The sequence below is a fragment of the Erithacus rubecula genome (genome assembly GCF_903797595.1).
Source record: "Erithacus rubecula genome assembly, chromosome: 2".
NCBI lineage: Eukaryota > Metazoa > Chordata > Aves > Passeriformes > Muscicapidae > Erithacus > Erithacus rubecula.
The window spans coordinates 5,629,777-5,653,763 of record NC_136685.1 but is presented as its reverse complement, the minus strand read 5'-3'; the positions used below and the strand labels follow the sequence as shown (position 1 = coordinate 5,653,763).

The following is a 23,987-nucleotide window of genomic DNA, read 5'->3' as shown; positions in this document are numbered from 1 at the left end:
TTAAAGAAACCATGCAGGTAAGGAAGAATCATGTGGAGAGATGACCTGTTTTAACCCTTTAGATAAAGCCTCACCTCCCAGATTTTGTCATCCTTTGGGGGTGGCATCATTCACAGGTCAGCCTGTGCTTCCCAGGGTGAGTTGTTCCAGCCTTCTCTGTCACATTAACAACTGCAGAAATTTCGCAAGATCCTTGCTAAGTTCTCCCTTTGTCTTGGGAAATTAGCTGGGTGTAACAGCAAAACCACACTTAGGTGATAAACCAGCTCGGTGTGACTGAACCTCTGCAGTCTGGAGGTGAATGGCTCCGTTACTCCCAGTCATTCCTGCAACAGTCACGAACATTCCCTCTTGGCGTGGGTGGCTCGTGACTTCTCCTGCCACCAAATGTCCTCAGATGAACTGTGTGCAATCAAGGCAGGCAAACAGGCACAAACCAATTAATGCTTTGTCTTGTTAGCTGGAAGGGCCTTGCTCATTAGCTCTTACTTGGTGGTGCTTCTCTGTCTTGTCAGATATGGAAATTATTCTTCTCTGTGGTGGTGCATAAATCCCTCTCTGCCTGTCCTGTTGAAATGTCTGGCTCTTAAGACTGTTTACTTGAAAGGAGAGGTGTAGTGCCATAAAGGAATTGACCTTTTATTCAATAACTGGCTGTACAGCTGGGATGTTCTGCAGAGCTGCCGTGTCATGGCTTAGCTTTCTGCTGCTCCAGTGTTTGTTCCCAAATCATTCTTCATCCTGAAGCTGTATCTCAGACAGGGGTGACTTTAGCCAGGAGCAAACTTCAGGCTGTTGCAGAGGGGAAATCTTTCCCCTCTTGTGGTACTGTGTGGATCCCTCCATGGTAGGCACCCAGAGCAAAGCTCCTGAGGTGTGAGTGCCACAGCTGCTCCTCAAGTTCACTTGCCAGCCTGGTGTTGGTTGCACAAGGGGTGTAGAGAGCAATCAGATGTAAACCATCTTTGTGGCTGGGGGTGCAGCCCCTGGGCTGGGTGCTGGGCTGCACCCACATCTGTATGACCTCCATCCAGAGGCTGGCTGGCACACCAGCAAGGGGCTGGGGTGTGTTTATTGCCTGTTTACATAGCTCTTGCAAACAGGCTGCCCCCGTTTGTTCCTAGTTTACCATCCCCTCCCTCCTAATCCTTTCAGTAAACATCTTTAACCTTTGAAAGGAAAGTCTGGGTCTGACGTAGGCACTGGAGCCTCTCCTCAGAGGAGCTGTCCTGGGGCTCCTGCCCTCACACTGGCAGCCCCCTGAGCCTCCCATGGCACCAGGTGGGCATCCAAGGCCAAGGTTTGGGTGACTTTATTACTGATTTCTCTAAGGCTATGCTGGGTGAAGTGTGATCAGGGTGGCACTAGCCTTGCTCAGTGCTGGAGCAAAGACATGACACTGTGGTTGGGCTCCTTACCAAAAGAGGAGGGGTTTGGGGGAAGCAGGGGCTCAAACTCTTGCCCAGTTCCTGAAGGGACTGAATTCCTGAATTGTTTAAATAATTGAGATGGGTGTGTGATCCTGATCAGCAGTTGTCAGGAGGAGATTCACTTGTCCTCACCTCCCCATGAGCTGGTATCTGTACCCTGTCCTCTTTCTGGTCATAATACATGCCTTAAATATCAGCCCAAACATAAAAATAGAAGTAGCTTGGAAGGCTGGTGTTAGAACTAGACCCGTGTCCTCAGCATGGATATGTTCCAGCCAAGGCAGCAAATGCCAGTGCTTCTCACTGGATTAAATGGTTCAGAGGTCTGGGAAGAGCTGGCAATGACTAATGGCCTGAGTTAGCAGGCAGCCTACCTCCACGTCTGTCCTCGTGTCCACCCTCACAACTGGGGCTGTCCAGAGACATGGAGAAGGTAGAACAGTGCAGCTCTGGTTGGAGAAGCTGGACCTCTTGCTGCCTCAGCTGGCTCTTGCTTTGCAGCCCTGCAGATAGGAATCCAACAGTTGACAGTTTGTCAAAGTTTTCCTGAGAAATTATCCACGTGGTGTCTGAGTGATGTGGGCACAGGGCTGATAGGGCTCTGTGGTTTAACCTTGTGTGACTTTTTTCTTTTAGAAGATAAAGAACAGCCTACACATTGGGTTCATGCCTTTATTTTAGCAAATACCCATTTCCTTTCTTCAGACTTTCCAGAGTTGAGAGAATGGGCTTGCAGAAACCTTTCAGTAAAAACTGAGAATTGGAGTTTGTCTCTCAAATATCTTGGAAATGCCAGATTTACCATCATGCCAAACACGAAGATGGGCTTGAGTTCTTTCTGCAGAAATTACTGATACTTTTGCCTTTGGCTTTCATCCATTTAGTAGCAGATGAAAGACAAAGATTGCAAAATGTTAGGATAAAACCTGTGTGTAGAAGCAGCTGTCTGAAATGATATGCCAGGAGGCAAGAAAAGAGTTTGGTGATTTTTGTTTTTTGGAGACTGAAGAATAGATCTTGGCAGCACTGGCCTGGCATGACATGCCACTTCCCTTTTATTTTTCTTCAAGTCTTGTAATTGCACATTATTGCAGTGGGTGGTGAGAGCAAAGCCAGTAAGTCTCTGGTTAAATAATCAGAGAAATTAACTGTTCTGCAGAAGCTGTTTGCAGCTGAGGTGGAGCTGAGACTTGACTGCATATAGAAGAGCATATGCTTAAAATGGCTCAAAATCAAAGTGGGGAGTTGAGATGTGATGCTGGAGAGATGGGAGGTGTTGGGATTTGGGGGGGTTGGTTGGTCAGTTGTCAGCATATTTTGGGGCCAGGATCTTCCTGGTTGGTGATGTGTATGGAGGAGTCCTTGGCTCCCATGCTGGTTGCTGAGGACCAGGGCTTGAGCTTGGTCTGCTCCCAGGGGAGTCACTGGGGGTGTTGAAAGGGGACCATGTCTTATACCTTGGAGAGCCTCATGCTGTACTGCAGCTCCAAATCATTCCCATGTGAATATAACCAGTGGGGGTGTGGGGATGGCAGGGTCATTGCAGGCTGGTTCTCAAATGGAATCAGGTTCTCATCTATGGTTAGAAAATGCTTTTTGAAGTAAAATTACACAGGTCTTTGCAAAAGACAGCACATTAAGGTTATGTGTGGGATTTTAAAGTCAGTCTTTTCTAGAGATCAGTCATCTAATGAAGGGAAGCAAGTGCATGGAAACAATCCAGCTGAAGATGTTGTTCCTCAGGCCTGTTTAACTGCTGTTCTGAATAAGGAAATCACTGCAGGCTTGGCACTCACAGGTCTGTGGGGTAACACTGAATTCTGCTTTAGGACCCCTATTTAATGCTTGTGTGGGTAAAACCTCACTTAGTGTAGAGGTTTTGTTTGGTAGAAGTTGTTTTCCCTGTGATCAGCTCCTGAACAGGTCCCAGCTGGTGGCAAGAGGATCACTCTGGGAGGCAGGGTACGGCTGGAGGAGGTGCTGTGAAAACAGCTGGGCAAACAAACAACCTTTTCAATCACTAAAGCTTCACCAGCCTCAAGCTGTGGTGGCCTGGAGGGTTTGTGCCCAGGCCACAGGTGGGGCAGAGATGTCCAGAGCATCCCAGGAGGGCAGGTGTGCCCATTGCTGCTGACACAATTGGGTAATTGCGGCTACGCCTGGAGAGGAGCAGCCCTGGGCTTGCGTGCAAAGCCTGATTCAGCTCTGGCAGGCAGGGCATGAGATGAGGGATGGATGGCTGTCCACCTGCCAAAACAGAGAGGCACAAGGTGTTGTGTTTGTTTTTGCTTCCCTAAGCAGTCTCTCCTCTGGCACCTGCAGCTTGGTGATGTGCAGATGGCTGCTGGGCCTCTGATGACAGCCTGTCCACCTCTGCAGGGACAGACCCAGGCAGAAGGGGAGCTGGTTAAATTAGAAGAGGCAGGAATGTGCTGGGCACCACAAGAAGTATGGATGCTCCCTGACTGGAGCTTGTTCTGCTGCATTTCATGCTGTATTTGCTCCTACATGGGCCCAGTGCTCTGCTTTGGAGGGATGGAGCAGCTCTTCATCTGCAGCACAGACCTCTGCCACAGAAGTGTTGGGATGACATCTGACAAGTTCACAACACCATCTTCCTCAAGCCACCCAATGTAAAACATTGCTCAGGTTTGCCCAAAAATCATTTTGTCCTTTGGGAAGTTATGTGATTCCCAAAGGGTGTATGCAAGAGCTGACCAGGGCTTCAGGATGAAAGAGAGCCTTGAAAAGTGCAAATGTGGGAGGCTGCTGTTCTGCTTAGAGAGGAAGAAACCTAATCATGTGCAGGTTTTATCATCTCCTGTTCCTCAGCCTTATTGCATTAGCACCAAAGATTGGTGCTTGATCACTTTTAATGTGTGTTGCTACGTGAGCCATCCATCTGCAGTATGTACAGTGCTTTGAGGAGCTCCCCTTGGAAGCTGGAACATTTGCTTCCAAATCTGCTTCAGAAATGAAAACCCAAATTATGCCATGGTCAACATTCCTGGGTGGCCCCTGTATTAATTTAATGAGGGATTGGGATTTGTGCCTGCCCATTAAGGTGTAGGGCTGAGTGTGGGAGGCAGGGCAGCTCTGCAGGAGAGGAGGATTGTCCTTGTAGAAAACCACTCCAAGCCCAGGGTGTTTTTGCCAAAAACCTGACACCAGTTTCAGCACTGGGAGAGCTGTGATTTCTCACATCAGTGAGCCTCTCACATATCACTCCTTGAATAAAGAAGTTGGAGTTTTTTGGTTTTTTCCTCGCTCTCCAAGACTGGGAGAAAAAAAAAAATGCAGGAGGTAAATTTAATCCTCAGGTTGGCATCTGTGGGTGTCTGGATATTTATATGGCTCTGGCTGTGGCAGTGTGTCTGCTCAGGGTTACCAGCTGTCCCAGAGGGTTATAATGAAGATTAACTCTGCAAAAGCCGTTTAAAATTTAATAATTACATAAAATACTTATGCTGGCTATTCTCATGCAAACTAAAGCAAGAGCAAGGCCACTCAGCAGGTCCCTGGTGTAGCATCCTGTGATGGTGAGCTGGAGTTCACATGGGTCCCAGGAAGGTTTGACCAAGGGGCAGTTACAAAGGTGACTTCCACATAATGTTTTGGGAAAAGAGGTCTTATCTCATGATGATTTTCAAGTTCCCAGGTTATAAACATGTTCATAACTGCATGTGGCTGATAACAGACCTCTCTCCACTGGTTTGGTTATTTTCCCAGAAACATGTGGAAAGTGCTTGTTAGAAGTCCATTTCTGCCTTGCAAGATTCTCAGTTTTGTCTTTGAAAAAAAACCAACAAACTCCAAACATATCATTTCGTGGTTTGTTGCCCAAGCAGTTCTTGTTAAGGATATGAGTCACTGGGTCCTGGGAGGGTCTGATAGCAACACTGTCCTCCATAGTTGGGAAAACTGTTCTGTCACTAACAAGTCTTCATGAGTGTGTCCTTTCCAACTTTCTGACAAAAAAAACTGTAGATCATCTAGTTTCTACCCCTGTAGAACTGTGAGCAGGGATGCCACCCACTAGACTAGATTGCTCACCTGTCCCACCTGGCCTTGAGCACTTCCAGGGATGGAGCAGCCATAGCCTTTCTGAGCTGCCTGTTCCAGGGCTTCTTCACCATCACAGGGAAGAATTTCTTCCTTATGTCCCATCTAACCTTGCCCTTTTTCAGTTTAAGGCCATTCCTTCTTTCCCACATGTCCTGTCACTACGCCCACGTTCAAGGTCCCTCTCCAGATCTCTTGTAGCCCCTTTAGGTATTGGGAGGCTGCAGTAAGGTCACCCTGCAGCCTTTTCTTCTCTATACTGAACAAACTGAATTCTTATGAGAGGTGCTTCAGCCCCTTTACCATTTTTTGTGGCCTTCTCTGGACCTGATTTAACAGATTCACATCCTTTTTATACTGGGGACCCCAGAGCTGGACACAGCACACCAGCACCTCCAAGTCCTTGGCAGAGCTGCTTTCAGCCCTTTCATCCTCCAGCCTGTGCCAATACTGGTGATTATCCTGAGCCAGGTGGGTCAGGACAATCTTCAAACTTCTTAATTTAGGACCTGAAGTATATTTTTAGTGGCAGGGGGAGGAATTGAGTTTCCAATAACTTTCCCTTTTTGGCAGCGGTTGGTGAAATTTTTGCATTTTGGAAAAGTATTTGTGTTGCACACTTGGTATTTCTAAGTCCTGGTTTGGTTGAACTGTGATATCTTGTCAGCTGGAGTGTGGATGTGCTGCATCCTGGCTCTCTTGTCCAGGCTCTCAGTGTGTGCTCAGACATAAAAATAGGCTGCTGTGGCTGTGTTTCAAATGAGTCAGGAGGATATTTGGAGGAGGGAGGTGGGCTGAGCTCAGGAGTAGAGCTGGCTTTGCAGTGATTTGGAGCTTTTATCTGGGTGTAGGGGAGGGTTGGGCTGCATCACTGTATTTTCTGTCTGACTAGTGTGTGCCCTTGGGCTGTGCTCTCTTATCTGTGATGCTTCATCCAGCCTGCCTGTCACAGTCAGGACTTGTCACAGCATGTGGTGTACAGATTAGTATTGCCCATCTCTGGAACACCTCTGTATGTAAGTTGTAGAAGGTCAGATTGGTACTGGGATGGTGGAGGTCAGTCCCCCAAGTGTAATGGGTTAACTGGAGGGACCTCATCCCTGGTGATGAAGGGCTGGAGCATGGAAAAAAATAAATCTAAAATCTAGCCTTTCATGAGGCTGTCTGTGGAACCCTGGGCTGCTGAGTTGCTCACTCCATGGGACTGTATATGCCTTGGGTCCTGGGAGATCGCCTAAACTTTCCTTCCCAGCTGGATAAGGCACCTATAAAACTCAAACTGATGTTGTGTTAATCCTTTTCTATGCACTGTGTCCCTTTGTTACTAGTGGGGTGAAAGGACACATGGCTTGGAGGGGTTCTGAGCATGAGGTTTCCCCTTAAAGGTGAAATTTTGTTGAGGAGCACTCTTGTGAAAAATACTGTTTGACTTGAGCTCTGAGAATGAAAACAAGTGACATTGTGAGAGGGTGGGGAGAGGAAGGAGCCTCAGCACCTCTGTGGCTGTGGTTTGACTTTCCTGCATCTGCTGCTGGGTGTGGGGCAGCTCTTCCTCTGCTCTCAAGTTTGCTTGAAGATGTGAAAAAATAATGGCAGAGAAGAGAAAGGGTGCCTTGCAGTGCTGTATGTGAGCGTGCCAGCACTGCTGGTCACAGCCCCACACCACACTGGCTCCTTGCCCTGCTCGAGGCCAAATGATGCTGGAGAGCTGGGTCTGTGTCCAACCTGCAAATAGCACAGCCTGGGAGAGCAGTGAGGCTTGTCCAGAACAAGGCATTAAAGCTCAGCCAAGTCCCAAGTGCGTGTTTGGTGACCACCTTGGTGACGTGGAAGGACTGATGGCTCTGTCTACATCAAACCATTCCGCAGGGAGGCGGGGCACACCAGGAGGAGCAGGAAGCAGATGGAAAAAAATCTTGAACCAGATTCAAAACAAGCAAGTGGAAGTCACTGAATAAACTGAAATGGTGTTTATGGGGAGGATGAGACAGAGGTGAGCAGTGTCCAGAGAAGGGCAATGGAGCAGGCGTGAAGGGCCTGGAACACAGGTCTGAGGAGTGGCTGAGGGAGATGGGGATGTTAAACCTGGAGAAAAGAAGGCTCAGGGGCACCCTTATCACTCTCTGCAATTACCTGACAGGAGGCTGTAGAGAAGTGGAGGCCTTGCTTCTCCAGGAAGGTCCTTCTTCCTGGAGCTGAATGGGAGGACCTTTCTGGAGAGGCAGGACTTGTGTTTGCTTGTGCCACTCTGGAGACATTTGTCCATTTCCAGGCTTGTCTCCATTTGTCCCAGTTTGCTCTGGCTGTAGATGTGCCTGGTTGTGCCTGTGTTCCATGTGTGTATGTGCTCCCTTGAGTTTCTCACTGGCCTGTGCACAACATCTGGGCTTGTCCTGGCTTGAAGATGGGGTTATCACCACCTTAAAATATTAGGGGTAGTGATACATGGTGTAGCACAGCATTTAGATACTTGCAGTGTTAAGGTAATGGCAATTGAAAATGCCACCTGCTGAGGTCCCTAAAACACAGATGGATATCTTGTATCCTTCAGATCTGTCCTTGCCTGTTGCGGTGTTGACCATGGAAAACACAGAAACACTCAGCCAGATACAGCTGTGGTGTTTCTGTTTAATTCCATTGTCTGGGGTATGAGCAAAGCTGAGTGATCAGTGGTGATGGTTCCTGAGATGATGATGAAGAGGGGAGGAGCTGTCTCCCACTTCAGCAGCAGGATGGTGACAGCTCTCCCAGGCTGTTCCTGTGGCTTGTGATAAAAAAGGAGGGAGACTCAGGCTGTGGCAAGCCTGAAGCAGCTTTAGCATAGCACCAATGTGGCTGTGACCAGCCTCACATGGGAAGCATGAAATGTGTGGGGTAAAGCACCATCTTTGCTGAGCTTGGCCATTCTAGTTGCTGTGGTCTGGAGGTCTTTGAGCACCATCTCCATCCCTGCTGTGCAGATGGGCGTGGTGGGAGAAGGTCCACATGGTTCAGGAAGGAGGAGATCCAGGACCTGTGGTGGAGCTGGGATTTTTGCTGCACACACCGTGGTAGGCACCTTATCAGCCCAACAGGATGTTCCAGCACTCTTAGTGCCCTGCAGAGTAACTTGTAGGACTTCTGGAAATATGGAAGTAGTAGAATGATAAGCTTATTATAAGCATTACCATTTTATTTTAGTGTGAGCAGTAATACTTGGCAGCGTGCAGCCACAGCTTGTCATGTAGTGGTTTTAATCTCATTTTTTAAGAACAGAGGGAGCAATGTTTTTGTTACTGACTGGAGCCAAATCTGCACTCTTGCCTGCGTCTCTTCATATCTCTCTGGGTTTTGTTTGCACAATATTGTAGTGGATGTAGTGAACATATGGGCCTTAAATTCATTTAATAGTTGCAAGAAAATGAGTTTAAGGTTCTTATGGTATTAAGGTAGACATTTCCAAATTCATTTTTAATGGAACATTTGTTCTCCAAAGATTATTACGGACCATTAAGTCCTCTGCTGCCTGGTGTGTTCTCGTGCCCAGGGATGTTATTGCCAAGGGATATAAACATGTTTATGGGCCCAATTTATTGAACGGTGAGATTAAATGTACTAAACTTGAAAATGTCAGTAGAAGCTTGAGCGCTTTGTCATAAATCCTGAGCGAGAACATTTGGACATAAATGTCGTGCTGCTGCATAAAACCGGTGCAAATCAAGTTGTGAGCAGCTGAAAACTTCTCTCACCAGTACAGCAGTTGTAAACACTGGGATTTGTCAGCATTAAATACCTACATGGGAGCTGGTAGTATATGGGTTTTTCCTTTTCTGGGCTGACTAGATGTGCCACGTGGGGGTCATAAACTGGCAGATTATGTTTTAATACTTCTGTGTGTTTGATGTGCATGGGAGTGGGTGTGGGCAAAGCTCCCACTCAGCCATAATTCATTGTCTCACTGCAGGGTAGCACTGGCAGGGAGACCCAATGCTGCTCACTTGGTGTGTGTGTGTACATCAAAAAAATGGGCAGCATTATCTCTCTCTGTCTCTCTCTGTGTGTATATATATATATATATATATATATATATATATATGTGATTTATATATTTCTCAACCTAGCAAAAAGTAATGGCTGAATATGAGAGTAAAGAAGCTCTGCAAGATTTATACAGTGAGATAACATATATACTTTCTCTACATATATCTATCTATATCTGAGTGCATAAACCTTTATATATAGCTGTATATGGATATATAATAGGCAGCACCACAGATGCTCATCCCTCTTTGCATTGCTGTCATTACCTCAGTGCACAAGCCTTGCAGAGCTTTTTCTACTCTCGTATTCACGGATTTCTACTTCTTTTATCCCCTGGATTGAGTGATAAAATCAAGCAGCACTGCATAAATCAGGCATTTTGCTGCTTTTATGCAAAAAGCAGTTGGGTTCTCTGCTTTAAAGGGACTGACTCCAAACCTGAGTTGTCTTTTGAGATCCTTACCAATCCGAGTATGTGATACAGGAAGGCACAAGGGCTTGGCTTCCAGTGTGATCTGGGCTGCTGTGCTTCTGCACTGCCAGCCTGCATGCAGAGTCATGGAGGGAGGGGAATTTGGGATTTACCTGGAAGCACACAGCTCAGTCCCTTGAACTGAGGGCCACTGGGTCTTCATCTGAGTAATGGGAACACCATTAACAACACCAGGCTTAATTCCTGCTGCTCTATTGTGATGCAATGTACACCAGTATCTAATGAGCTGAGTCATATCAGTAACCCCAGAATAAATCCCAGTAGCAGGTTCACAGCCTTTTCTCTAGAGTTAGAACCAAGCCCTGTGGTTGGCTTTTCTGGTAAAAAAAAAAGCTCTCCCCAGGTCTCAGAACTCCATGTGAGCTGGTACAAACACGTGTCTGCAAACAGCTGGGGAGGGAGGTGTGGTGGTTGTGGTGGGAGGAGGGCAGGGAACTATCAAATGTGGTTTGCACTTTGGTGTTCCTGATTTAGAGCAGGTTTAGCACTGTCTTTGGATGCTCCAAGAACTGTGGGCTCATGGCTGCCTTATCTAGTTTGGAAGTGAAAACTAAAGTCTATATATAGCAGGTTTGATAAGCTTTCCTTAAGTGAGAAGAGGTTTGGTCAAAAATATCTTTGTGAAGCTTTAGAGTTTTTTATATACTTCTTTTTATATAAGCATATGTACATATATATGTAAAATACCTATATTATATATAGAGATATACAGAAGTATGTGTAATATATACACAGATATGCACAAATGCATATAAAAATATATCAGGCTGAATAGATACTTCAGAGATGTGTGTAAATTGCATTGGGTTTTTACAGTCAGGTTTTGGTAGCAGGGGGATACAGAGGTGGGTCCTGTGAGAAGCTGCCAGAAGCTTCACCCATGTCCAAGGGAGCCAATGGACCCACCACTGTCCAAGGCTGAGCCCATCAGGAATGGTGGGAGTGCCTCTGGGACAACAGATTTAAAAAGAGGGGCAAAAAAACCCCCTGATAACTTCAACCAGTAGAGAGAGGAGTGAGAACATGTGAGAGCATCAGCTCTGCAGACAGCAGGGTCAGTGAAGAAGGAGGGGAGAGAGGAGGCCAGGCTGGAGCAGGTTTGCTGGCAGGACCTGTGGAAGGGACCTATGCTGGAGCAAGGGAGGAGTGAGGATCTGTCCCCCTGGGGAGAAGGGAGCAGCAAAGACTAAACATGATGGACTGACCACAGATCCCATTCTCTGCCCCCCTGCACTGCTGAGGGGAGGAGAAGGAGAATTCAGGAGTGAAGTTAAACTTGGGAAAAAAGGGAGAGGTGGGTGGGAAGTGATTTAGTTTTTATTTCCCATTAGCCTGTTCTGCTTTGATTAGCAAAAAGTCAAACTAATTTCCCCAAACTGAGTCTAGTTTGCCAGTGACAACCAGTGGTGAGGGATCTCTCCCTGCCTGTATCTCAACTCACAAGCCTTTTGTTACATCTTTATCCCCTGTCCAGCTGAGCAGGGCAGGTATAGACTAGTTTTGGTGGGCCCCTAGTGTCCAGGCCATATACATATATATACACACATCTTTATAAAGTATCTGTGTAATACATAGAGAGATACAAAACTGTGTACCATGTATCTGTGTGTGTATATACACATGCACATGTGTAAAAAAGGATATCTATATCAGTCTGTATAGTTTCTATAGATTTTTTTTTTGTATGTATATATTTGGCTAAATCGGAGCTGTGAACTGAAGGTGCAGTTGGGAGGTTTGATCTAAACTGCATTAGAAAGTGTTAAATTTTAGGCCAGCTGGAAAACCCCCAGCTATGATACTCTTCTGTAAGCAGCTATTTTTGCTGTTGTGCCTGCAGAGGGAAAGAGAAGTGCTCTCTGTAGCCAGGGGGGCACACTGGTTCAGGAGGAAACCTGAGTTTATCTCTCTGGAAAAAGTAAGTTTCTCTTTGCATCTCACAGATGCTGACTCTTCATGTTGCTGTTTGAAACAAGGTGTTGCTCAGCTTGATAAAACAGGGTTAATTAGTTATTTTGGAAGAGATATGGCTTTATTTGAATCTTGAACTCCTGACCTGTAGTAGACTCAAGGTTAAGTGTGCTGTTTGCATTTCTCCCTGACCTACACAGTGAAAATCCTCACTGTCTTGAGCCAGGATGTCTTAAGTGCTTTTCTGGGGGAAACTCTGCCTTTTTTCTCTCTAGTTTTCTACCAGATCTTCCATTCACCCAATGCTTACCTGGCACAGCGTCTCCCACCCCATCACTGAGTCATCCCATCTGTCTGCACTGGAAATGGCTCTGAATGCAATCCTAGCTGCTCTATGTGCTTGTTATGGAAATGCTCATCTTTCTAAGAGGTGCTCTGGTGACTCACCTCTTAATGCAGCTCTCTCTCAAGGCAGTGGCTGCAGTAGGTGAGCACGTGCTCTTCTGCCCGGTGGTGGCTGAGTACCCAGGGTCTTCCTGTGCTGGATAGTGCACACATAGTGATAGTCTGTCACCCTTTTGAGCCACGTTATGGGTGCTGCTTCTCTGCAGCCTCAACTCATAAAAGGTGTAAATCTCAAAGACCTACCCGAGAAAAGCAAAGACTAGAGAAGCTTTGCCAGACCTGATGTCTGCAGCCCCCCCCAGCCTCACCCGTGGCTCCTCTGCCCCGCAGGCATCGACATCCTCAAGCTGGTGGCGGCGCAGGTGGGCAGCCAGTGGAAGGACATCTACCAGTTCCTGTGCAACGCCAGCGAGCGGGAGGTGGCGGCTTTCTCCAACGGCTACGCGGCCGACCACGAGCGCGCCTACGCCGCGCTGCAGCACTGGACCATCCGCGGGCCCGAGGCCAGCCTGGCCCAGCTCATCAGCGCGCTGCGCCAGCACCGCCGCAACGACGTGGTGGAGAAGATCCGCGGCCTCATGGAGGACACGGCGCCGGTAACGCCGGGATTCGGGCCGGGCTGCGCCTGGGGGATGGGGTGGGGCTGGGCATGGCTGCGGCCTCGAGCTTAGCTCAGTGCCAGTAGCTCCCTGTCCTCGTGGAGGGCACTGGGCTGGGCTTTGGGGCAGATCACACCTTGTGGGATGTGATGGTGCTTGAGCTTAGCTTGTGGCCAATAGCTCCCTCTCCTCATGGAGGACACTGGGCTGGTAATGCTGGGCTGGGCCTGGGGGCAGGTCAGGCCTTGTGGGATGTGATGGTGCTTGAGCTTAGCTCAGTGCCAGTAGCTCCCTCTCCTCATGGAGAACACTGCACTGGTAGTGCTGGGCTTTGGGGCAGGTCAGGCCTTGTGGGATGTGGTGGTGGTTAAGCTCAGCTCATGGCCAAAGTAGCTCCCTGTCCTCTTGGAGCTCCATGGGCTGTGCATTGCTTTTGAGCAAGGTTTTGCCGATGTTTGCTCAATTCCCAGTCAAGATTTTGATGGGCTCTAGAGTCCCATGTGCTTTGAGGATCACCAGGAGGATCTGGTATCTGAGCCCTCGTGCCAGGGACATGGAGGATAACACATCCCCCTTTAAATTTGCTCTAAAATGCCATGAATTTGTGAGAAGGGACAAGTACCCTTGAGCACTAAATGTTGCTTCCTTCAAGATGGTGACTGGTGGCATGGGGGAGGCCATGCAGTCCTCCAGAGTTGCTACTGTTCCTTGGCAGCTCTTAAACTCTTAAACTCACCTATATTTTGGGAGAAGAAATAAATCGCTGCAGAAAATCCTGCAGTAGGTTCTCAGCTGAGTGTAAGTCATCAGGAGGTGATTCAGTCACCTTTGCAGTTTTGTTTTGGCCACTGCTGCTTTACATATTTCATTTTTTTTGGCTCTGATTACTTGGTGGTCTGCTAGAAGTGTTTGTATAGGTGATTGTAAAGTGGGGTTTTTTCAGAAGTTGTGATGTGCTGGCAGGAGCCCTGATCTTGTATTTTATAGAGACCCTGAGTCAAGTGTGTGCTGAACATCCTGCCCAGATCTTGGATAGTCTGGCTTTGCCAGCTGCTTGATCTCTCCTGCTCCTGCTCAGTTGCTGGTTTTTCCTTTCAGCTCCTGGTAACTAAGCAGCATTTGGGCTTCTCATTGATGGGAAAACTAAAATTTAAAAACCCAAGATAAAGCTATGTTTAGGAAGAGAAGAGAGGCAGAGAGAATTGCCATTTTGCACTTATGAATTAAAGTTTCCAGCATGTGCAGTGTCCCAGAGGGACATGTTGTCCACTTGCTCTCCTGGAACAGGTAGTAACCCGTGTCCTTGCAGTTACTGCTTTGACTTTGAATATTGTGGCAAAGCTCTGGGCAAGGACATTGGATAAAACACAGGGCTCATTCCTCAGCACGACACGTAATTAACAGACTTGGGCTGGGTAGTGCTGATTGCCCTGGCTCTTCTGGCCAAAACCATCAGGTTGTGCTTATCAAACAGTACAGAATGCAGGTGGTGGCTCCAGGAGCAGGGTATATGGGGTGACCTGTCAGGTGGAGGATTCCCAGTGGTGGAGTAACCACAAGCTGTGCCCATAACTCTGAAAATACAGCAAGCAGATGTTCCAGAGAATGAGTGAACCCAAGTCTCAAGGATAACTGTATGCAAGTTTCCTGGATTTCACAAACAGCTTTCTTGTGTCTCTTTGGTTTTTAAAACAGTGTGTTGTCTTTTCCAGTGCCCAGCACACCTGGACCCTGGGGTGGTTCCCCATCAGTTTCACTTGTTTTTCTAGAAATAAGTAAAATTGGGTTGTTGATCTTTTGAGCAGGTGGCTCCAGTCCACATGAGAAATTTGAATTATTTCAGCAAGGGAGTTGTTTTTTACCAAATTCACCCAAGCTGTCACATCCTCTTTCCCTATTCACCTGACTGGGCTTTTTCAGATGAGCATCCCTCATGATCAGCCTTAGGAGCTGGCCATTGCCCTGCCCTGGAGATATCCTGGGGCTGTGTGTGGGATGTCACAGCCTGGCAGCACCCCAGGGTACAGATCCAGCACAGCAGCACATTGTGTTTCTGTGAGGTGCTGCCTGCTGGAACCTGTCTGCCTCCTCTCCCTGAGCTGGCTCCTGTGCTGTCGATGTGGGTGGTGATACAATGGCCCTGCAGGGAATGTGGGAAGCAGTTTGTGCATGGGAGACCAAATCCCTGCAGGATTGTGCTGGTGCCTCATCATCATCACAGCAGTCCAGGAAGCCAAGAGCTCGCTGCCAGGAGCAGGCATGGAGGTTGGTCTTTGGGGGTTTTTTAATCTGCTGGTTGGAAAGCCTTTAATTAGAGCTAATTGAGGTTTGACTCTGAATCACAGAATAATTTGTCTATGCAAACCCAGATAAATCAAGGCAGTTTCTCTCTGCACCAGAGTGGTTTGATCCAGAGGTGCTGGTCACCCTGTTGGTGGCTGTGCTCTTCAGCCCTGAAGAAGGAGTTCTGCAAAAAAGCCTCCCAAAACAGCAAAAAATAGTAAAAAGTTTTTGGTGCTGCAGGGGGAGTGAGGACTCTCATAAACAATGCAAGTGCATGCATCCTCCCTGTGGCTAAGTTGCCCAGAGAGGTTGTAGATGTCCCATCCCTGTAAATGTTCATGGCCAGCTGGACAGGGCTTGCAACAACCTGGTCTAGAGGAAGATGTCCCTCCCTGCCCCTGGCAGGGTGTTGGAACAAGATGAACTTTAAGATTCCTTCCAACCCAAACCCTTAGGGTGACCTGAGCCAGCAGCGAGTGTCCAGTGCGTGCTGGTGTGTCCTACATGAGCCCAGGATGGATGGATGGATGGATGCATGGATGGCTGTGCTGTCTGGGATGTCTTTGGCTCTGCCCAGCATCCCTGGGTGCAAATGGAGTTTCCCCATCTCTCTGCATGATCCCTGTGTTGTAACAAAACACTGACACCCTCAAGTCGTGGGTAAAAATTGTTACTGAATGCTGTAGTTCTCAGATGGCAAATCAGTATCCTAAACTCATTTCATCCCACCCACTATTGTATCCTTCTCTTAAATCCTTTATCTGGTGTCTGCCTTCAACTTGTAAAACCTCTGGAGGCAAAGCTGCTCTCTCCTGTAGCTCCCTGTTCCCTCCACAGCCTTTTGTGCTCTGAAATACAAATATTTACAACCCCTGATCGGAATAGGGGAATTAATGGGAGTCTCTGGAGTGTTACAGCATGAGGCAGGAATATTTTCCTTGAGGCAAGGAACAGCTCCACTGCAGACTTGCCTGCTTTTTCAGCTGTGGGAGATTATGCTGGTTTTGCATGGCACTGGATGAATTTAGGTTAAACCGAGATTAGCCCTCTGAATCATTTTACTTGGAGTTTTTTGCAGCTGAGCCAGAAAATACAGTGAATGCTGAAGCTGTGGGAAGGTTTTTAGGGGTGCATTTAACTCACAAGGCTCCTGTTAAAGCCTGGCCCTGGCCATGAATGTTTGTTGGACTCAAGGTTTGTAAAATCTATCCCCTCGAAGGCTGGTTGCCTGACAGTGGCAAGCCTGGGCACTGCTTAGCAAGCACAGTTACATCCCAAATTAGTAGTGCTGACAGTAAAAATAGGGGAAAGAGTTGGGGGGAAGAAGGGAGAGGTTTCTCTCTGCCAGTCCAGCAAATTCTCATTTTTTGGGGTTAAAATCAGAAAAAACTGATTTTTATCAGTATCCACTGAGTAATGAGATTTTTTTTTTTTTTTTTTTTTGTGTGTGTGGTGCAAAACAACATTTTGCAGCTACCAAGGGACTCTGTGCTCACCTGGGCTGGCCTGGGGTGGAGCTGGCACAGCCAGGCTGTATTGGCTCCCCTGAGTGTCCTGCTGTGAGCAGTGCTTTAAGCTCTTATCGTTTTATTTATGGCTCTGCTGGCCTCGGCTGGAATATTTCAGGGGCTGGATGGAAGGGAAGCAAACAGCCTCTCTCAGGGCATTCAGCAGCACAGCCTCAGCAGAGCTGGAAAACAAACCCAAACCATGAATAAGGGAGATGTTGAAAGTGGAGAGGGGAAGGCTGCAGCCCTGAGATCAGAAGGGTTTCATTTTGTGGCTAATTTCATGCTGGGTGTAATCCCATGAGTCAGCAGATGTGTCAAGGCTGGGGCTGGTGTGAGGTTAAGCTGTGGGGTTTTGGGGTATTTCAGAGGAGAAGAGGATGTGAAAGCAACCCCATGTCCAGGCACGTGGCTGTGGCAGTGCCTTGTGGCTCTGTTTCTTGCTCTTTCACAAGTCAAAACCCTGAGGGGGTAGTCAAGAGGCTGGAGCAGCAGTTCCTCAAACTCTGCCCCTGTCAGCTCCCACCCATCCCCTTCACTTCCTCTTCCTCCTGCAGGACTGGGCAGTAATTAGGAATTAAGTTTGTTCTGCATTCATGTGCCAGCAGTGGAGTGAGAGTAAAGCTGTTGGATGGATTTCCCAGCCAGAGGGGCCTGTGGTCTGAGGGCTGGGAAGTGCCCAGGCAGCCAGGAAAAGAACAGAATTGCCTTCTGGACTTGCATCAGATTTTATTTGAGGTACACAGCTGTAAGGTGGAGTGGCCAGAGCCCTGGGGAAGGCATAGGGCTGGCTGGGAGTGGGCATCACTCCAGTTTTGCTCTAAGCCATGACTTGATTTTCAGCAAACTGAGGTTGGGTTTGAACTATTCTGGAGAATGTGCAATAAACAAAATGTAATAATTCATAAAGTAATGCAAAAGAGAAATAACATAAACACAAAAGTATAATACATGCAGTGATACTGAGGTTTCCCTGCTGTGGTGGCCACATCTCCTGGGGTCTCTGTGTTTGCAGTGTAATGGGTTTGGGAGCATAAGAGGAAACTAGAATGGTTTCTTCTGCTAGCCAAACTCAGTATTGACTAACTCAGCCTGTAATTTGGTTTGGAACCTCTTCATCAGGGTTTCATTGCCTCTTCATTATGATTTGAGTTGAAAAAGTGAGTGAGCAAATCCACAGAAAGGAGAAGCACCAGAGGCTCTCCTGGAGACATCATCTACTTGAGAAGCTCTCAGCCCACAGACAGCCAGGGCTGGGCTGATGGAGAAGAGCTGCTCCTCTGTGGCTGGCTGCAGTTTTAGTTGTGGCATCTAAACCCTCCCCAGACCCAGCATTGCTCATCCTGAGTTGTGTGAGGCTTGACTTGAGCAGGGAAGAAGCACCACAGAGATGGGTTGAGCATTCTTCTGAAACCACACGGGTGAGGTGAAGGGCACAGAGAGGAAATTTGGGCTCTCCCACCCCAGCACCCCATGGATTTCCCATGCTGGCTGGGACATGCCTCCTGCTCTGCAGCACCACACCCCATCACTGCCCTGCTCTGGGACCTCATGGTCCTGCCAGTGGTGTTGAACCTGCCAGGGTCTGTCTGCCCCAGGGAACACCCTGTGCACCATGAAGCTGCAGATCCCTGGGGATCCCCCTTATCCCTGTGTGATCCACAGCAAGAGCATTCCACAGCAGCAGCACTGTGCCTGCAGCATCACCTGTGCCAGGCTGCTGCCCTGCCCACCCTGCTCCGTGTGCCGGGGCTTTTCCTGCTGTATTCCCTGCAGAGGCACCACAGACCTGGGAATAAGGGCTGCTGTCAGTCGGGTGTCATCTCCTGGCAGGGAATCTGACTGCCTCGGTGCTAAATTTATCCCCCCACATCCCGAGGGTGCTCAGCAGCCAGCCTGCCACCCGCTTTTGTTCCGCCTGCTTGCGGCAGGAGGAATTGCTGGGAAGCATCGCCTGAGGGAAGGGTGTTTTTTAGTGCCCGCTGCTGCTCCTTCCTAATATTAGCACAGCAGCTGCAGTTTCTGTTTGTCTGAGCTAAGCTTTTATTGCAGTACTGTAAAACGGAGGCAGCAAATGGGACCAACCCATTCAAACAGAGCTGGTGAGAGCAGCTGTGAAAGAAAACAAAGCCAAGCCTATGTCTTCTCCTGCCCCTATCCCCTTTTCTTCCTTTTAGGAAGAGCCTTCAAACACCCTGAGCTGCTTAGAGCACCCTCCCAACTGCATTGGGATCCAAGAGGATGCTGGTGCTTGAGCTGCAGTCTAAAGGGCTGCAAGTACACAGGAGCTTTTAGGATATTTTTTTATTAATATTTTTGGGCATTGAAAAGCTCTTGGTGCAGTGCTCAAAAAAAAAAAAAAAAAAAAAAAAAAAAAAAAAAAAAAAAAAAAGTAAAAAAGAAAAAACCTGGAAAAAAAATCTGGCAAAGCACCTCTGATAGGTTTTAGGAGGCTGCTGATATGACAAAGCAGCTGCAGTGCCTTTGGTTTCCATGCTGGACTGTGCATCTCACAGTGTCCCACATGTCTCTTTTTTCAGGTGCAGATGCAGCCCCAGTGGCAAGCGCAGGAGCCCAGCAACGAGGATGTAAAGGTGGGAAATCCCATGGCTCTGGAAAGGCAAAAGGGATGCAAGAGGGTTTTTTGTGGGTTTTTTTCCCTAGCTAGAGCTTGGTTTCACTCAATCACTGCTGTTCATAAAAATAGGAATGGCCAAGATGGTTTCAAGGCAGTGAGTCACAGGCTATGAATAGTGTGTTTTTACACCTATTCCACAGGCTTCACCTCGCAGCAACCTTTCACATTCCCTGGTCTTTCAAAGCTCTCATTCCCAGTTGCTTTCCTCCTGTGGTTTAAACATTAACACACATCCAAGCATCCTGTTTGCTTTGCCTCAAGCTTGCAACTGTTCAGCTGTTTGGAAAGCTTTGGGCTCCCGGGACAGCTACAGTCAAATAACCTTGGGTGATTTTGTCTTTCCTGGCGTGTTTTAGCAGCTGTTTAATTAAACTCCAAATGAGTTGGTTCTGGGAAGACAGAGCTGGGGCAGCTGTCTGCTCCCTGCCCTCCCTTGGCCAATTGTTGCTCAGTCATCAGGCTCCTTTTTGGGAATTGGTAGGTGGGTTTGTGGTTTGTGTTAGGTAGATGAGCTGCACAAGGAAAAACTAACCCCTAAAGTCTGTGTTATTTTTAAAGGGGATATCAGAGCATATTACAGTTTGGAAAGTGGCCAGCTGCTGTCCTGGTCCTTCCCTTTATATCCCCCCTTAATGGCCATAGCTGATTCTCTATGATGAGCTGTACTGGAAAGGGAATTTCAGAGGAGAAGGCAGATTCTTTTAATTAAAAATTAAAGCGGACTTTTATTTTTAACATGCTTATTGCGTAATGCACTGAGCTAGAACAAATCCTTCCCTGTTTATTTTCAATGAGGGGAGAAAAAAACCCCCTTTTATTCTACAAGGAACAGGCTTCAATGTTAATTTTATGTGAACTAATGGGTGTCCCAGCAGGCATGTGATTTGTGGGTGGCAAATTCCTCGACACGGATGAGGAGTGTTCAGGCACATACATGCCAGCGCGGAGGTGGCTCAGCAGCACCCTTTCCCACAGCCTTTAATCCCAATTTTGCATTTTATCCCTGGGTTGTAGGCAAAAGCCTGTTAGCAGAAGTAGCCTGATCTTCCCTCTGTAAGAGAAAATGGGATTGTGAAATGCTGTTGGGAGAGGGAATTGCATGGGGGACAAGGGTTTGCAATTCTTTTTCCTGGCACGTCAAGCAGGGATGCAAAGTTGGGGAAAAAGGTTAAATATTGGACAGCCCTTAAAATAACATGGTTAGAGGGACCTGGTGACCTGCAGAAGTGCCCAAGCTGCCAGCCAGTGATGTGAGGATGCTGGCCCAGGCATCTCATCCCTGCAGGAACTGGGAACTAGAAATGCTCTGCTTGAGATTTGCACCCTGAGGGGATGTTAAGAGGTGGAGGAGGGTAGATAATGTTAGCTGCTGTCTTGGAGATGGGAAGGAATTTCAAGAAGAAACATGCTGAGTACAGTCAAATTAGGAAGCAGGTTCACACCAGCACCCAAATTCATAGAATCATAGAATTGTTAAGGTTGGAAATAACATTTAAGATCATAGAGTCCAATCCTAACCCAACACTGCCAAGTCCACCACTAAACCATAGCCCCAACTGCCACATCAACACTTTTTAAAAATGCCTCCAGGGATGATGATTTCACCACTTCCCTGGACAGCCTATTATAATTCCTGGCCACTCTTCTGGTGAATAAATTTTTCCTAATACCCTTTCTAAATGTCCCCTGGCACAACTTGAGGCCATTTCATCTTGTCCTGTCACTTGTCACCTGTCACTTGTCAAATGGTGCTGCTTTCCAGTGCAGTGCTTCCCAGCAGTGCTTGCTGCTCCTGATGTCTTGAGAGCAGTAGAGCTGAACCTTTGCTCTTGGCTCACATCAGGACAGGAAAAAGCAAAGGCACTTGGGTCACATTGTGGTCACTGCCAGCTCCTGCCTGTCTTTCCTTGCTCTGAACTTGGAATCTGGTAGGATGGACTTTTCCATCAGGCTTTAATGGGATGTTCACAAGAGCAAGGGTGAGATGGGGCAAACAAATCATTAATTTGACATGGAGCTGGTCAGGGCCATGTGCTGCACTGGAGATCACTGGAGGGTCTCACAGCCCTCACCCTGCTGCCTTGGCACTGGTTGGAGCTGTGGAGCCAGGCTGTGCTTTGCTTTTAGCAAACAACAGGTGTGGAGCAGGTTTTGTGCATCATCACCTCTTGCCTCCAAGAGCTGTGCTTTAGGTTTTAATATACTGAGTCTGAGAAGGAAAACCCAGCTAAAATGCTCTGCTGAGGTTGCACTTGCCATCCTGGTGCAGTGGTTGCTCCTGCCCGGCGTCCCAAGGGCGTGGGTTGTGTTACTGCTCCTGCCTGATGTGCCAAATACCACTGCTGATATCCACCCCAGGTCATCTCCTGTGCCTGTAGTGGGCCAGCAGAACAGGCCACCCCTTGCCGAGGGTGAGCTGGAATGTTCAGGTGGGTTCAGACCTGTTGCACAGTGTCCCCCGTTAACTTTCCCTCTCTTTGCTTCCCCCAGCTGGAAGGTGAGCAGCTGGCGCTGCCGGTGAGCCCCGGCCCGGTGAGCCCCGCGCCCACGCCCAGCCCCAAGCCCCCCGAGGCGGCCGTGCTCACCGTGGAGCCCTCTCCCTCCGAGAAGAAATGCTTCTTTGTCGACGAAGCCGAGCCGCTCCTGCGCTGCGACTCCACCTCCAGCGGCTCCTCCGCGCTCAGCCGCACCGGCTCCTTTATTACCAAAGGTACCGCGCCAGCCGGGCATGGGGGGAGGACGGGAGGGGCGCCGGGCATGGCCCGTGGGGGCAGCACACGTGCTGGAGCTGCCCAGCTCATGATAGCATTAAAGTAAATAACTGGGAAAACTGGCTCTCCGGGATACGCTTATCACATCCTCATTCCCGGCCAGAATATCCTGTTAGCAAAGATGATAAAGATTTGAGACAAAAAAAAATATCTTTAAAGGCTTTTAGCTCTTTGAAGTCCTGCCAGGGAAGTTGTAGCATCCCTGGGTGTTTGGGAGGGTGTTGCTCTTGAGTTTTGGCTCTTGCTTTGGCCTGTGCTTTTCTGCATGAGATGAAACCAGAGAATGTAATTTCCAGATTGATTTTTGTTTCAGGTTATTTTAAATTTTTTTCATTCTTGGTCCTCTTTGCTGCAAATGTAAAGTACCATTAGCCACCTCCCTTTGTTTAAGGGGCTTTAATTTACTGCATTTAATTTGCTGCATTTAATCATCTTTTAACTTCTGATGAAGGTGAAACACTGAGCTCAGTCAATCTACCAAATTTATACTTGAGTGTGAAAATAAAGCTGACCTAACGAAAACAACTTAAAAGAGCAGAATTCAGCTTTTTTGGCTCGCCTTCTGCCCTCGCTTTTCCAAATTGGCCATTCAGCATTTACAAATGCTGTGTTTGCTCTTGCAGGATCCTGGCTGGTGCCTTGGCAGCCCTGCCTTCTCCATCTTCTCTCCTCCCCATCACTTGTCACCCTCCACCTTTTCCCTTGGTTCTTGTGGTGTGTCCCAGTCCATAGGTGGTACCAGGGGATGGACTGAGATCAAGCCCTGGTTAGCAGAGGTTTCTTGAGGAGGTTTTTGACAATCCCCTTTCCTCTTACAGAAAAGAAAGACACCGTCCTGCGCCAGGTGCGCTTGGACCCGTGCGACCTGCAGCCCATCTTTGACGACATGCTGCACATCCTCAACCCCGAGGAGCTCCACGTGATCGAGGAGATCCCGCAGGCCGAAGACAAGCTGGACAGGCTATTTGAGATTGCTGGGGTCAAGAGCCAGGAAGCCAGCCAGACCCTCCTGGACTCTGTCTATAGCCACCTTCCCGATTTACTGTAGGCACCGGGTCACCGCACGCTCTCCGAATATCTGCTAGAGCTAGCTTGGCACTTGTTAAGATGACCAACAATACGCAGGCGGGATTTGTTGTAGAATATACGGCCAGTATTTTCGTTGAGGTGTCCTTGGTTTTTGGAGGGGGTGCAGTTTGCCAGCCTTGCACCCCTCCATCGTAACTCTATCGCTCAGTCCAAGTCTTTGCACCCTCTGCCCCCTCCCCGAGCCTCTCTTCTCTCTGTTCTCATTCCAGTCAGATCAGCCGATGCACTTTAAAAAAAAAGAAAACAAACAAAAAAATCCAAAACGGCAGTTAACAAACTAAAAGACCATGAAATCTGGTGTAATTTTAACACATCAAATTGGGGATTGCTCTGTAACCCCCTTCTGCTATCAAAGCTGTCGCTCGGAGTGACTGTCTCCCACCACCCCCCTTTGCCTCGGGGCAGTAAATGGCAAAATCACGCAAAAATCCCACCCCAATTGTTGCTGGTTGCTGTCTCTTAACGCAGCTAAGCTTCCCACTCGAGCTGACTTTTTTTTTTAAATGTACTCTGGCTCATATCCATTGCTGAGATTTTACTAGCACGGTTATTTATTGTATGGTTTTCACCTGGACAACGCATCGCGCTCCTAATACGCTACAGCAGAAGCGCTTAAACCACAAGGAAAAGGGTCAAGCCCCACCAGCCTTGGAGGCAGTGGGAAGGTCCTTTGCCTCCAGTTGAATGTAAGGAGTTTTCCTGCAATGCCACGTGTGGGAATGGTGGGGCCTGAAGGGAGCTGGTGCTGGACGTGGGGAGGCGAAGGCTGCCACTGGTG

At 48.1% G+C, this 23,987-nt stretch overlaps 1 protein-coding gene across 2 annotated transcripts in view; it reads left to right on the top strand.

Moving 5' to 3' along the window:
* Positions 1-23,453, top strand: part of TNFRSF21 (TNF receptor superfamily member 21) — a 33,894-nt gene extending 10,441 nt beyond the window's left edge. For both annotated transcript variants that reach the window (XM_079328922.1, XM_079328921.1), the window contains exons 4-7: positions 12,652-12,917; positions 19,252-19,305; positions 21,840-22,059; positions 22,939-23,453. In XM_079328922.1, coding sequence (XP_079185048.1) covers positions 12,652-12,917; positions 19,252-19,305; positions 21,840-22,059; positions 22,939-23,168 — 770 coding nt within the window. In that variant the 3' untranslated portion in view covers positions 23,169-23,453. The remainder of the gene's footprint in view (positions 1-12,651; positions 12,918-19,251; positions 19,306-21,839; positions 22,060-22,938) is intronic.
* Positions 23,454-23,987: the final 534 nt, after the last annotated feature.